Source organism: Physeter macrocephalus, chromosome 20, assembly GCF_002837175.3.
Source record: "Physeter macrocephalus isolate SW-GA chromosome 20, ASM283717v5, whole genome shotgun sequence".
Taxonomy (NCBI): Eukaryota; Metazoa; Chordata; class Mammalia; order Artiodactyla; family Physeteridae; genus Physeter; species Physeter macrocephalus.
In genome coordinates, this window is record NC_041233.1 from 86,608,925 (window position 1) to 86,624,659 (window position 15,735).

Consider the following 15,735-nt stretch of genomic DNA (forward strand, 5'->3'; position numbering starts at 1 on the left):
GTTGGTGTGTTTAGTGTTGTCCCAGGGGTCTCTGAGATTGTCTTCAATTCTTTTCATTCTTTTTTCTTTATTCTGCTCCTCAGCAGTTATTTCCACCATTCTGTCTTCCAGCTCACTTATTCATTCTTCTGCCTCAGCTATTCTGTTATTGATTCCTTCTAGTGTATTTTTCATTTCAGTTGTGTTGTTCATCTCTGTTTGTTTGTTCTTTAGTTCTTGTAGATCTTTATTAAACATTTCTTGTATTTTCTCAATCAGTGCCTCCGTTTTATTTCTGAGATTCTGAATCATCCTTACTATCATTACTGTGAATTCTTTTTCAGGTAGACTGCCTATTTTCTCTTCATTTATTTGGTCTTATATGTTTTTACCTTGCTCCTTCATCTGTGACATATATTTTGCAGTCTCATTTTTAAAATTTTTTTGATGGGTGGGATTGTGTTCCTGTCTTACTTGTTCTTTGGCCTGAGGCATCCAACACTGGAGTTTGTTGGCTGTTGGGTAGGGCTGGGTCTTGGTGCTGAGATGAGGACCTCTGGGAGACCTCACTGCGATGAATATTCTCTGGGGTCTGAGGTTCTCTGTTATTCCAGTGGTTCAGACTCAGAACTCCTACCGCAGGAGCTTCAGTCCTACCCCTGGCTCATGAACCAAGATTTTGCAAGCTGCGCAGGGCAGCAAAAAAAAAAAAAAAAAGAGTAATAAGAAAGAGTAAAAAATAAAATTAGACTAGGAAACTAACAGATATATTAGAAAGAATTTAAAAATAAAGATATAGATGAAACAACCATAAGGTAAAACAGAACAACAATAGAAAACAAGAGCAGAAGGGGAAAAAAAAACAAGAGCGGAAGGAAAAAAAAAAAAAAGAAGGTAGAAAAGGCCTTGGCTGTGGAGGGGCGGGGCCTAAGCAAGGGCGAGGTTTGGACAGTGAGTGGGGCCTATGCTTAGGACTCACAGGGCTGGAAAAGGCCCTGGGCGTGTGTGTGTGGGGAGGTGGGGCTTAGGCTCAATGGAACATAAGGGGCCCAGGCCTGCCTCTGGTCTCAGAGGATGGGGGACCCAGCCTGGGAGCCCAGCTGGCTTCCTGGGCCCAAGTGGGCGGGGCAAACACCCTCTGCTCTGCTCCTGCTCCTCCCATCCTGGAGGGCCCCTCCTGCTGCCTCTCCTCCTCTCCCCCAGCCTCCCTCCTATGCCTCCAGGACCCACACATCCTGGAGGGGGCTTTGGAGGGCGGCGGACCCAGCCTGGGAGCCCAGCAGGCTTCCCAGGCTCGAGTGAGTAGGGCAAATGCTGGGCACTCTCCCCCACCCCGATCCGTGTCCCCGAGGGTCCCTCCAGGCATAGGAACCGCTCCCCTCTCAGCCACCCCTCAGGGGCGCCGGTCCTGTCTGGCCTCCACTTCTCCTCCCTGCTCAGTCCCGCCACGTCCTACCGGTTCACTTGGGGGTTCCTCCCGTCTCTTTGGGCTTCAAGGTCCCCCACCAGTGTCTGGCAAGTGCCCTAGTTGTGGGGAGACGCCAACTCTGTGTCCTCCCACACCGCCATCTTGACTCCACCCCCCAAAAAAACTACTTTAAAAGTTATCTCTTAAAATGAAATGCTAAATAGAGGAAATGACAGTATTTCTCTAATATAATTATTTTAAAGAAAATGAGGCTTCACAGAGCACTTACATATACAGGCAGCCTGGTTCATATGGGTAATTTCAGGTATACTGTTTTTAAGAAAACAGCAAATAAACTCAGGAAATTTTAAATGCATTCTAAGTTGCTCTGAGCTGTGTACAGTCAGGAATTTCTTACAAGCTAAAAATGTGCATATTAGAGACATAAAGTGATGGAAGATCACACTAACAGCTCTAGATAATCCTACTAAAATGACAGTAAAGAAATAAAAAAGGTATAAATCCACAAAGATGAGGGGATACCACAGCAATTGGAAGAGGTCAACAAAACGATGGATAATGGTAAGCTGATAGTTTTGATTGACTTAGAAAACCAGAAAGTGCTAAAAACCTGTCAAGTGAGGAAGAAAGGTTCAGAAATCAGATGTATCAGGTATTTCCGAAACTGGAAGTCAAGGGTGGGGCTGAAAACATTTTAAAATGTAGACAGAGTCCTCAGCGGCCAAGATCCTTCCCCCAACCCTGAGCAGAGAGGTGACAACATCTCCCAACCTGGGTGTGTGTGTGTGTGTGTGTGTGTGTGTGTGTGTGTGTGTGTGTGTGTGTGCGCGCGCGCGCGTCTGTCTGTCTTTTTTTTCCTCACACAGAGCTCCTAAAACCCTTGTAAATTCCTGAGTGATAAGAGCACTCAGGCATCCCTTCTACTGAGGTGATTCTGGTTGGGCTCCTGGATGGCTCCTGGTCACCAGAAAGACCAAGCCTTGATTAGAAACTTGGAACATTCAGCCCCACCTCCCATCTTCCAGACAGGGGAGAAGGGCTGGAAATGGAGTTAATAATCGATCATGTCCACGCGAGGAAGCCACCATTAAATCCCAACAGTAGGGGATTTGGAGAGTTTCCAGGTGGGTGAACACATCCAGGTACCAGGAGGGTGATGCACCTCAACCCCACAGGAACAGAAGCTCCTGTGCTTGGGACCCTCCCAGACGTCACCCTATGCACCTTTTCATGTGGCTGTGCATCTCTGTGTTTTATCGTATCATTTAATAAACTGGTAAACATAAATAAGTGTTTCCCTGAGTTCTGTGAGCTGGTCTAGCAAATCAGTTAAACCCAAGGAGGGGATCGTGCAACCTCTGATTTATGGCCCACCAGTCAGAAGCACAGGATGTGCGACTAGCACTGGGGTGGGGCAGGCTTGTGGGACCAAGCCCTTAATCTGTGGGATCTGACATTACCTCCAGGTAGACAGTGTTAGAATTGAGTTAAACTGTAGGACACCCAGGTGGTGTCACAGGGAACTGCTTGGTAGGGGAAAAATCCCACACACATTCGGTGACTAGAAGCGCCAGAAGTAAAGTGTGTTTTGTGAAAGTAAAGAAAACACACAGGAGAAGGAGGACTAGGGTTTTCCTAAAAAGCCTGGGAAGCAGACAAGTGACTTTATTTTCTGGAAAAATCCAAGGCAGAATCCAATCCAGAGGTAAAGGCTGGAAACAAGGAAATTTAAAACGCTGATACACTGAACAGCTGAGATGCCCCCCACCCCTGTCTTCCCCTCCCAGAATTGACCCCCAGAACTGTGGCAGCCAAATGTACACTCCTCAGACAGCTCTTCTTCAGAGAAACAAAGTAGTCAAGAGAAAAGATCCAGAAATACTGACATATGAAGACATCAAACAAAACAGCCATGCCTCCACACTAACTTCATGGTAAAGCCCTCTAGGTGACAAGCCCTGCAACATGCAGGGATGCCAAATCAGGCTTTTCCTGCTTCCACTGTAAGTATGAAAGGACAGCCAAGAATTACCACTCATTTGAGAAAAATGTTTACATTAAAGAGACCAAAACAAATAAACAGAAAAATGAAAACATATCCCATCCATGAAATAAACAAGATGCTATTAAAAAAGAATACTCAGAGAAGATAAAAAGAGCTCTTGTAAATTAAAAATGAGTGCAGATAGAAGAGTTAGAAGATAAAGTTGAAGAAATCTCAAAAGTAAATAAAAAGAGATAAAAGTAAGAAAAGACAACCTCAGAAGTACAACATGCAACTAAAAGGCATTCCAGAGAGAGCCAACAGAGGAAAGAGAGAAGACATTATCAAAAGAACATTAAAAAAAAAAAAAAATTTCCCAAAGCTAAAGAAAAGGTTAAAACGAAGGAATGGGAATCTTCTCAAAAGAGGCTGAAAGAAACAGAAAGACAGTTTTAAAAATCTAACGGAGAATGATTTCCAATCTAGAATTCTATCACTAAAGCTCAAAGAGACTGAAGACACTTGTAAATTTACAAAACCTCAGTAACAATTTCCATCTCAGCCTTCTAAGAGTTTTCTTCTATTCAAGGATCTGGTCTATAATATGAGAGTAAAGCAGGAAAGAGAAAGATGTGGGATCTAGGAAACAGGGACCCGACACAGGAAAGAGCTATGGACCAGACATGCGGTACCCAAGTCCTCAGAGAAGAAAGGAAGGAACTGAAGGGTTACCTGCTGTGCTCAACAGTAACGAGACATTCTACATGAGCAGAGAGTCTGGGAGACAGATAACTTGCTGGTAAAAAGAGAACAAAACTAAATAAAAAAGCCAATCTGCTAAAGGAAATGTAAATATATGATGAAATGTGGGTCCGCATGAACCACGAACTGATTACTGTGATGGAGACAGTATAGGAGACTGAACTCTGTATCTTCCATAGAAGGAGTAATGTCTAAAATGAAAAAATTAAAAATAATCAAGCATATGATTTAGAATATAGAGGTGATTTTAAGAAAAAACACCTAGGAATTGTTGCCTCCGGGGAGTGGGACTCTGTAGTGAGAAGGAATAGAGGAGAGATTGCTATTTTTCATTCAGTCTCTGACTTTTAAACTCATATGTGAATTGTTATTTTGATAAAAATTAACGTTAAGAAAAAAGTCATCCAAACTAAAACCTGCGACATTCAGACAGGGAATATTAACGATGTGTTTTACTTACCACACTGTGTAATTGGCTGCATTTAACTCGATAGCATCTCTGGTTAGTTTAAAAGCTCGTTCACTTCTCTCGTCACGCTGCAGGACAGCCCGGAAATAATCATAAACATCCTGAACTAGAAACAGAGCACACAACTGCATTAGGATGGTCTTTCTTGTTTAAAACAACCACTATAGTACAAAATGTTGTTTTACTCTATGAGGAAGATACTTTATTGTATGTATACGATTTATAACAATAAGCAAAAGAAAGAAAATCCAATGACTATGACTGCCACCCTGATAACTTGTGTCACAGCCAGGATGCACGTACGGGGGTTGATGCCAGACTCCAGATCCCCCAGAGACCTTATGCATTAAAGAAAAATTAAGAGTGCATATAACCGAATATATTCACTTAGCTGTTTTTCTCACATTTTATTTTGATCAGCTTTTTTTAACTGAAAAAGTAATATACACAATGATAGAAAACTCAAACAGTACAAAAAGGTTCATCCTAAGTTTCCATTCCACTAAATTCCCAGTCCTTCTCCCCAGAAGCAACTGTGGAGTGATTCTAGTGTATCCTTCCAAATATATCCTATGAACATAGAAGTATACGTTCTAATTCCATCCTCCCATTTTTTTTTTCAATACAAATGAGATCACATCCCACTCAAATGTCCTGGGCCTTGCTTTCTTCACTCATACATTATTCAAGATCATATAAACTAGTAAATATCTCTATGGAAAACCACTTGGTAATATCTATTAAAAATTAAAAACTGGGGACTTCTCTGGTGGTGCAGTGGTTAAGAATCCGCCTGCCAATGCAGGGGACACGGGTTTGAGCCCTGGTCTGGGAAGATCCCACATGTCGCGGAGCAACTAAGCCTGTGCACCACAACTACTAAGCCTGAGCTCTAGAGCCCGCGCGCCACAACTACGGAAGCCTGCACACCTAGAGCCTGCGAGTTACAACTACTGAGTCCGTGAGCCACAACTTACTGAAGCCTGCAGGCCTAGAGCCCGTGCTCCACAACAAGAGAAGCCACTGCAATAAGAAGCCCGCACACCGCAACGAAGAGTAGCCCCCACTCGCCACAACTAGAGAAAGCCCATGCGCAGCAACAAGGACCCAACGCAGCCAAAAATAAAGTGTTTCTCTAAAAAATAAATAAATAAATAAAAACTGACTACTCATTGACCTAACAATTCCAGTTCCAGTAAGTTTTCTTACAAATACACTCCTGTATGTGCTCAAAGCATCCAAGGAAATTTACATAAGAAATAAAGAAATGAAGACTGGAAACAACTGAAATTTCCATGAGTAAAGAATGGGTTAAGTCCATCATGGTACACCCATACAACAAAATCCTATGCAGCTGTTAGTAATGAGGCTGTTCTGTTATGTACTGAAATGGAACAACTGCTTCGACAGGTTGTTGAGTGAAAAACGTAAGGTGCAGAGCAGCAGCTATTCGTTTACTTAAAAATACATGCTTATTTATGAACATAAGAGTTTGAGGAACAAGAACGAGAAGATGGTATAATTTTCAACCACATTCCCCATTACAAAGTTTATTACAGTTTTCAAACAGTTGCACACCATTTCGTTGTATGGGCACTCTAATTATACCTAACTCGTCCCCTATAAATGAATGTTTAAATTGTTTTCATTCTTTTGCTGTCCTATCATGGTATTTTTCTGCACACACTTGATAATTCAGTACATCTGTAGGATGAATTCCTACAAGTGGAATTACTGGACCAAGGTTATGTGCACTGTTGATGCTGACAGACAGTGCCAAATTAACCTCTCAAAAAAGGTCTGTTCAATATATAGTCCCTCCAAGAATGTATGAATACACCGATTTTTTTCCACATCCTCACTGACAAAGTATCAAAAATTCTGATCTTTGCCAATCTCTTAACTGAAGGAACTTAGACCTTTACAAATATTAACCTATTTTACTCTCATTTCCACAAGAGAAACAGGCTTAAGAGAGATTAACAAGTTCACATGGCCCAGTGTACTTTGGAGACAGAAGTTAAACCCCAATCTAGTCTGACACCAAAGCACACACTGCTAATCACAATGCTCATTTCACTGCAGCTTAAATACCTTCACATCACAACACAGATTAACGTAGAGAACAGACTAAGGCCCTAAACAGACTACTAAAAAAAACCCAGGTGTTGGGCTTCCCTGGTGGCGCAGTGGTTGAGAGTCCGCCTGCCGATGCAGGGGACGCGGGTTCGTGCCCCGGTCCGGGAAGATCCCACATGCCGCGGAGCGGCTGGGCCCGTGAGCCATGGCCGCTGAGCCTGCGCATCCGGAGCCTGTGCTCCGCAAAGGGAGAGGCCACAACAGTGAGAGGCCCGCGTACCGCAAACAAACAAACAAACAAAAAAAACAAAAAAACCCCCAGGTGTTAAATACTCCTCAATACTTCTTTTTCCACAATTAAAAATTTATGTGGACATGCTATGCTATTTTTCTTTAAAAAAAATTTTTTTTTAATTTATTATTTATTTGGCTGCTTCAGGTCTTAGTTGTGGCATGTGGGATCTTCATTGCGGCATGCGGGATCTTTTGTTGCAGTGCACGGGCCCTTAGTTGTGGTGCGTGGGCCTCTCTCTAATTGTGATGTGTGGTCTCCAGAGCTCATGGGCTCAGTAGTTGCAGCGCACAGGCTCTCTAGTTGTGGCGCGTAGGCTCCAGAACATGCGGGCTCAGTAGTTGTGGCGTGTGGGCTCCAGAGTGCAAGGGCTCGGTAGCTGCGGAGCACGGGCTCAGTAGCTGTGGCGCATGGGCTTAGGTGCCCCACAGCACGTGGGTATGTTCCGTGACCAGGGATCTGGTCACGGAACCTGCATCCCCTGCATCGGAAGGTGGATTCTAAACCAGTGGACCACCAGGAAAGTCCTGCTATTTTTCTTATAACATATAATTTTCCAGTTACTGACAGGGTTCACAAACTTTCAGTAGGTCAATATGCATGAATACAATGTCAATATATCCTGATTTGCCTAACCATTCTGCTACTACTGGTTGTTTTCAATTTTGTTTTATAAAAATCACTACTTTAAGCATCCAATGACTTTTCATTAAAAAATTTAAAAAATTAAATATACAATACACACATATGTATTTGTGTGTGCATGCAAGCACACATGGGTATGTATATAGTTTCGTTAGACTACAACCCCAAAAATGAAATTATCAGAGGAGAGCATGAATAATTATAGCTCTTTCTGAACATACAAAGGTCATCTACTCCTAAATACTACCTTTAAAATGCTGAATTTAATTTATAACAGAGTAAAATTTAGAAACAATATAAAGGATAAATAACTATGGAATATTATGTGGTCATTAAGAACCAAGCTCCCAAATACTTTAAAATGTGTAACAAAATGCTTATAACATGTTAACTCTACATACAATGTATAAACACATTATTTTATATTCACACATGTACACATAGTATAAACCTAACTCTGTGGAAACATACTTTCCGAGGAGTGAAAGGCTATACACCAAATGTTAACAGTGGTTAGTTCTGGATGATTATAGTCTTCTTTTGATGTTAACATCTTCAGATTTTTCTTCAATGAGCATGTGTTACTTTAAAAAAATTTTTTTTTTGGCTGCACTGGGTCTCCGTTGTGGCGTGTGGGCTTTCTCTAGTTGCGGCGAGCAGGGCCTACTCTTTGTTGTGGTGTGCAGACTTCTTACTGTGGTGGCTTCTCTCGTTGCGGAGCACGGGCTCTAGGTGCGGGGGCTTCAGTAGTTGTGGCTTGCGGGCTCGGTAGTTGTGGCCCACGGGCTCTAGAGCGCAGGCTCAGTAGTTGTGGCGCACGGGCTTAGTTGCTCCGTGGTATGTGGGATCTTCCCAGACCAGGGCTTGAACCCATGTCCCCTGCATTGGCAAGGTGGATTCTTAACCACTGCGCCACCAGGGAAGTCCCCCAAAATACTTTTAATTAAAAAGAAATACATTCAGGGCTTCCCTGGTGGCGCAGTGGTTGAGAGTCCGCCTGCTGATGCAGGGGACACAGGTTCGTGCCCCGGTCCGGGAGGATCCCGCGTGCCGCAGAGCGGCTGGGCCCGTGGGCCGTGGCCGCTGGGCCTGCACGTCCGGAGCCTGGGCTCCGCGACAGGAGAGGCCACGGCGGTGAGGGGCCCGCGTACCACCAAAAAACAAAACAAAACAAAACATGTTCTGGGAGTCAGCCTGGAGGGCGCGGAACACCTCTCGCCCGCTTGGCCGCACCATCTGGGTGGGGGCGTGCATGGCCCGGGTCCCCCAGCCAGCCCGCCTGGGACTGGAGCGCAGCCCGGTGGCTCTCCACCCACTCCTCTCTCCTCACACAGCCCCTCCGTACGACCCCTGGCGTGAGGCTGCCGAGCTGAGGCGCCGAGAGAAAAGGGAAATTGCAGAGCTCACCTACAACCAGATCGACAGCATATTTTTTTTTAGGACTCAAGAATCAACATTGGGCTATTTCCTAAGATTAAACCATGAAAGCCCACTTGGAGGCTGCACGGCCATCTGCACACTTGAACCTGAAAAATGGACTTTTTCCATCGGGGAGATCTCCTTCTTCAGCTAAATCGTCAGAAGTGGTGAGAAGAAAAGATCCCTATCCAACCAAACTCCTCCAGACAAATTAAATCAGTCTAGTGAGGAACGGAGCTGTACAAGGGTGGCCAGATCACCATCTTCTGCTTGCACCGCCACTGAGCCATCCCTCTAGGACTGCCACCTACATGCAGGTTGCACCCAGTGCAAGGCATCCAGCTGAGGCAGGGAATGGAAGCTGAAATCCTGCCCCACTCACCAAGCCGGGTTTACTGGTGCATGGCCGTGTCTGCCAGACGATGTGGTTCCTTTTTCAAATTTTCACCAACACACCCTGTATGGGCTAGTGGCATGTCTGACCACTCCACTCCCATATCCCAGTCCTACCTGGGATTCTATTCCTAACCTCGGATGGATTCAAGATTTTCATGAACAAGTTAGGTGCAAAAGATGAAATATTTGACCCAAATTGAAATTAATTTCATAGGTAAAGCTCATGCCAGACGATGTGGTTCCTTTTTCAAATTTTCACCAACACACCCTGTATGGGCTAGTGGCATGTCTGACCACTCCACTCCCATATCCCAGTCCTACCTGGGATTCTATTCCTAACCTCGGATGGATTCAAGATTTTCATGAACAAGTTAGGTTTCTTGCAAAAGATGAAATATTTGACCCAAATTGAAATTAATTTCATAGGTAAAGCTCAAAATATTACCATAGATGTGAATTACACATGTATTTATGTATGCACGTATATACAGTTATGTAGATACATATGTCTATGTATCAGAAGTTAGCACAACTTAAATTTGGTAAATGTTTAAAATAAAACTATTTTGGGTATTCAAAAAAAGAAAAGAAAGAAATACATGCTCTTTGTAAACACTGCAAACAATATAAAAGTACATGAGGTTTCCCGTACTGCGGTGCTACTCCCCAGTGTACTGGATCTGTATCAGTGGTAATGGCTGTTACCAGTTGATATGTCTCTCCAGATATTTTTCTAAGCAAATAAATGTAATCTCGCTCTTGTTTTGTAATGAAGCTGGCATAACATTTTCATTCTGCTTTTCATTTTGGCATTTCCCTCTCAGTGATATGTCCTTCCATGCCTGTGTATACACATCTGCATCATTCTTGTTTCACTTTTCCATACAGTGGGCCTGGCATAATTTACATGTCAATGCTATTTTTTTGCAGGACAGATTTCTATAAGTGGGACTAAGATACTCAGTCTTAGGGCTATATGACCCTATATAATTTAGGGTCATAAATAAATTTGGGATTATATAAATAGAATTTTATATTCATTAGATTTTTTTGATATTAAAAGTCTTTTAATTAAAAATTACAAATTTAATATACTGTCATACTCAAAGTGTCTAAAACTTATGTGTCTTTTTTTCACTCAACACTGTTTCTGCGATCTGTCCCTATTATAACAGATCTAGATCCTCTTATTGGTTATATAGCACACAACTGTATGACAATGATACATTTATCTATTCTCCAAAACACAAATATATAGCTGGTTTCCAATATTTTGTTCTTCCAAAAAATGCTGTGAATTGTAATAGCTATCACACACAGTGCTTACTATGAGTCAGCCACTGTTCTCTTATTTCATGTGTGTAACTCACTCTATAAAGTAGTTACTTCTATTGTCCTCATTTTACACAGAAGAAGACAGAGATAATGAGAGGTTAAATAACTTGTCCAAGGTTACAGAGTCAGTAAAGTGGTGCAGTTAGAATCTGAACTAGGTGGTCTGGCTCTGAAGTCTGTGCTCTCAGCCTCCTAGTACATGTCTTCTGATGCCATAAGCCAGAGTGAACCCAGAATGTATCATGCGAAGCAGCACTTCAAGGTTGTAAGATATGAGCATTTTCTAGTTTTACTAAATATACATGCAATACTGCTTTCTAAAATGGCTAAACATATGAAAACTACCATCTGAAAGCATGAATCTGTTCATATGTCTCAATATCTGATATCATAAAACAGTTTAAAATTATCTTTCATTCCTAATGATAATGGATTTTCCCCCTATTTAATGGCTAACGAAATTTTTTCTTCTATGAACTACAAGTTCATACCCTTTGTCTATTTTTTGATTAGTTTCCCTGTTTCTTTAACCTTTTGTAGGAATTCCTTAGAAGGTTCTGAATATCAATCTTCTGTTGATACATCTTCTCCCACACTGCTGTTTGCTTTTTAACTTATCATGGTGTCTTCTGTTGCATAAATTTAAAATTCTGATATAATCATTTATCAATTTTTGATCAATGGGTCATTATTTCTCTATTTTAATTTGTGGTTTGTAATAATGATATATTTAAGGATTAAAAATGTTGACTTTTTTTTTTTACCCTGAAAAAAAGGTTTTATTATTTTTAACTGAAAGAGAAATGAATGACTGTGTCAGTTTTCAAAAGGTACCTTATGAATCTGGAAAAGTTGTGGTTTTCATTTCTCAGATCACTAGTGAGGTTAACACCTCTTCATAGATATTTCTATTTCTTCTAGTGAATTATCTCTTCACATATAATATCGCTCACCAGTTTGGAAGTTTTGCAGTTTCATGCAGTTATACCTTCTGATCTTTTCCTCAATCAATTCGGAGTTTTACATCTTGCCCAATAATTCCTTCTTTACCCTAAGAATGAAAGATTATTCTATCTGCTCTAGTATGTTTACAGTTTTGCTTTAGGACTTTAATTCATCTGTAATTTATTTTCATGTAAGATATGAGATAGGGATACAATTCTGTTTATATCGAAATCCACAGACAACTGTTAACAAAACCATTACTTGACTAATCCATCTTTTTCATACAGATGTGAAGTGTCCTTTTTATCAAATATTGAGGTCCCACCTATACTGATGACCTATTTTTATTTTTTTTATTAATCTATTTATTTCTGCACCAGTTCCACATGTTAATTATTAAGTTTAGCAGTACACTTTCATATTGGTTAAGGCAAACCCTCACACCATTATTCTTTCTTTACATTCTTGACATTATCTCATAATCAGAAAAAATAATAATCGCTTTTTGTAAAAGAGGAATGATCTTGGATAACAGAGCCTTAACTGAAAGAAATATATATATATACATAAAACTACAAAACTAGCATTCCATTTGTTTACCCTTTCCTAGAAGAACAACTAACAATTAACATTTGCACGGCCTTCAATTTACAAAGCATTTCACATTCGTTATGAAAGAATACTTTGTCAAAGAAAATAATCCACTCACTATCAGTAATATATTCCAGCTGAGCCTAACATTTCACAGCTAAAATATATTTCAAAATGCTCATGTTTCAACAACCAAAGTTTATTCTAAATAAAACAGTAAATCATTTATGTTGTAACTCGTGCAGATTAAACACTAAATGAAAAGCACAATCACACAGTGGTTACTATGTATTATAATGTAACATTCATTATTTAAACTTAAAACATGTCCACTCTTTGGACAAAATGAAACTTTTAATCATGAAAATAAATTACAAAACCCCACAAGATTAGCTTAAGTCATTTAGATCTTTATTAGACAAAAATCTGTCATCTATCTAGTCACAGAGTTGTGAATTTCAACTTTGCTACTAAGTTTGACTTACAGACCTTTCCCTAATAAAAAATAAACTTACACTTTTCACTATAAATGATCTGGACCACTGGATTGGGGCCATCATTCTGCGGCACTGGATCTATATCAGCCCATTCTGCTCTGTCCCTGAAAATACATATATTTTTCAGTGATTATATGCAAGCGTGTAAGGAAAAAAAGAAATCTGATGTTTTTTAAAAAGGCAACAATTACACTTTAACTTACAAATAATGTAACCATGGTTGGATTCTTCAGGACCAAGTGTTGCCACTTTGTTTTACATATTAAACTTTTAAGTAAAAGAAAAATAAAATGAATAATTTTCCAATTAAAGTTAATAAATCAATAGTTTTCAAATTTAAAGTTTTTACATAAATGCAAAAGCAGGTTTTTGTAGCAAGTACACAATAGTTTTAAATTAGAAATCAATCTAATTCATTGGTCTAATAAGGCTCTTTGGAGTCAGTCAACAGTTCAAAAAAATTTGAATAACAATTTTTTATTTGAATACTCTGAATAACTAGAAAGTGATATTTAAAAGTAAAAGTAATCACTATCATTTTACTGTACACTGAGAGGTGGTCCAGGTGGTCAGTACAGTCTGGAATCTGTGGAACACTGGCTCTACCACTTAACTAGCTGTGTGACCCTGAGGAAGTTACTTAATCTCTCTGGGCCTCAATTTCTTCATTTATAAAATGGAGATGATACTATTACCAACCAACCTTAGAAGGCTACTTGGAGGTTTAAGTGACATAATATGTTAAGCTCTTAAAATATGCATAATAGTAAGCATATAATACACAGTATTATACTATATATACACTATTATACTATATATACCCTAACACACACAGTTAGCATATACAATATTATACAGGAAATACACTAAATGTACTATATAGTATTACTGTATGCTTAAATATATATGCTATATGTTATAAATGTAGCATATAATTAATGCATATAGTAAGTATTCAATGAATACTACTTCTCATTATCAATGCTAAAATAAATCACAGTAGCAACACTGGGTGCCTATAGACACTGTTGTGTAAACTGCTCAGTGTGACCAAATTTTCGTTAACCACTCTTTTACTTACATTCTTTTCCTATTACCCATTTTTCAGTTCTCTGTACTCATCAGCTATTGACAGCAAAAATTCTGTGGTATCTAGACAAATCCTAAAATTGTGCCCATTATACAAGAAGAAATCCAGGGGAAACAATTACCCGAGGTGTGAGACCTAGATGGGGAGTGGCATGAGAATTGTAACGCTGTCCTTCAAGCACAGGGAAATCGGACACAGTCAAGGGAAGAACCCGAGTATTTCACAGTTCAGGGAGGAGGTCTGAGGGCTATGGGGCCACCTCAACCAACTGAAATCACTAACACTGTAAACTCCAAGAACGAAATCTGCATAGTGGCTTTCACTCAATTCATAACCTACGCAAATCAGCCATCTAATGGGTTTACCTAGAACTACAGAAGAAAAAATAAGACATGAGGAAAGTAAGGGCTTCTCAGTCGTCTCTGCAGGTTCAAAATGCAGCTGGGGAACCAGCATGACCAATAGAAAGCAAAGAACTAACGGGGACGGGACTGGGTGGTGGCAAAGATGGGGAGGAAAGGCGAGAAAGTTACAGCAGTACCCGACACTGCACATGGTTTGCACTAAGCACGAGGTGACGTGGGGATGAGTAACGGAGTTGAATCTTCATAGTCTCATCCTTACAGCCTAACTCGGTGCCTGGCTGACGCTGGGCGCTAAAAACACTGAAAGAAAACGCTGAATGAAAATGTCCCGGTCCCTAAAGATCTTACGCTAGCTCTCTCCGTTTCCGCAGAACAAACCACGGGAAGCCCCGTTTCTAAAGCGAGCCAATCTGGACCTTCTTTGCGGTCCGACTGCACCCAAGCCCTTTGGCATTCGGACTACAGCAGGCCAGCGCTGTGGGGCCCGGAACCTCCACCGCCCAGAGCGGTGACAGCGCGGGCCCCACCCCGCCGCTCCCGGCCGCCGGACGGCGAGGACGCGCGAGCTTCTGCCGCAGCCGCGCCCCGTGCAGCGCCGCGCGCGGGGGAAGGTCTCCCGCGCCGCGACCATGCCGTGGGCGTTACCTGTACAGGACATAGGTGGGGGAGTCCAGGCTCAGGAACCCGTCGTCCATAGGGGACGCCGCCGCCTCTTCTTGCGGCGGCTGGGGCGGCGGGGGATGCGGCTGGGGCGGCGGCGGCTCCGGCTGACCTGGCTCCCCGCCCTGCGAAACCTCCCCGACGCCGTCGGCGGCCGCCATCTCTCCTCGGCTCCCAGCGGAGGTGGCAGAGGCCCCGCCCCCTGCCCCGCCCCTCTAGCGGCTACTTCCGGTTTTCCGCTCCTACCATAGAGACGCGGGCCGGAGTGCCCAGCGACCGCACCCGCACCGTGGCCTTTCTGTCCCTGTTGGGCGCGGTTCCGCGCTTCGGGCTGCATCACGCCACCTGGGGCTCCAGGTTTCCCACTTGTTCTGTCCGCAGGCCTGTCCGAACGCTTGTAGCTGGTGCTTCGGAACGTGCTAGTGTTGTTAGTTGTTAGTGTCGGCGGGATAAACTTGGGAGCCCTGGATAAGCAGCTGGCGCCCGTGCTCTGCGTTAGCCATCCAAGGGCATTTACGCTCCTTGCACACATTTTTTTTTTTTTTTTCTTTTGGATGCTGAGTTTCTACCGCAGAATTTCAGTAATCCAGGATTTTAGTCTTTTGAAATTAAAGTTCTAATTATACAAGGAATATGGGCATACATTATAGGAAAGGTAAAAGTTTAACACTGACTACCTAGTATATGCCGGGCTTGCTCATGGCACAAAATAAAAAGTCTCTGCAGTCATGGGCTTTGCATTCTAGGGGAGGATAGCAGAATACGCCCCAAAATATGTATGTAGGAGTACAGGACATG

The 15,735-nt window shown here is 42.0% G+C and overlaps 1 protein-coding gene across 1 annotated transcript in view; it reads right to left on the reverse strand.

Moving 5' to 3' along the window:
- Window positions 1-15,125, reverse strand: part of FNTA (farnesyltransferase, CAAX box, subunit alpha) — a 32,917-nt gene extending 17,792 nt beyond the window's left edge. The window contains exons 1-3 of the mRNA XM_007127107.3: window positions 14,923-15,125; window positions 12,841-12,926; window positions 4,615-4,729 (exon numbers count right to left, since the gene is read on the reverse strand). Of these exons, the coding sequence (XP_007127169.2) occupies window positions 4,615-4,729; window positions 12,841-12,926; window positions 14,923-15,098 (377 nt within the window). The 5' untranslated portion in view covers window positions 15,099-15,125. The remainder of the gene's footprint in view (window positions 1-4,614; window positions 4,730-12,840; window positions 12,927-14,922) is intronic.
- Window positions 15,126-15,735: the final 610 nt, after the last annotated feature.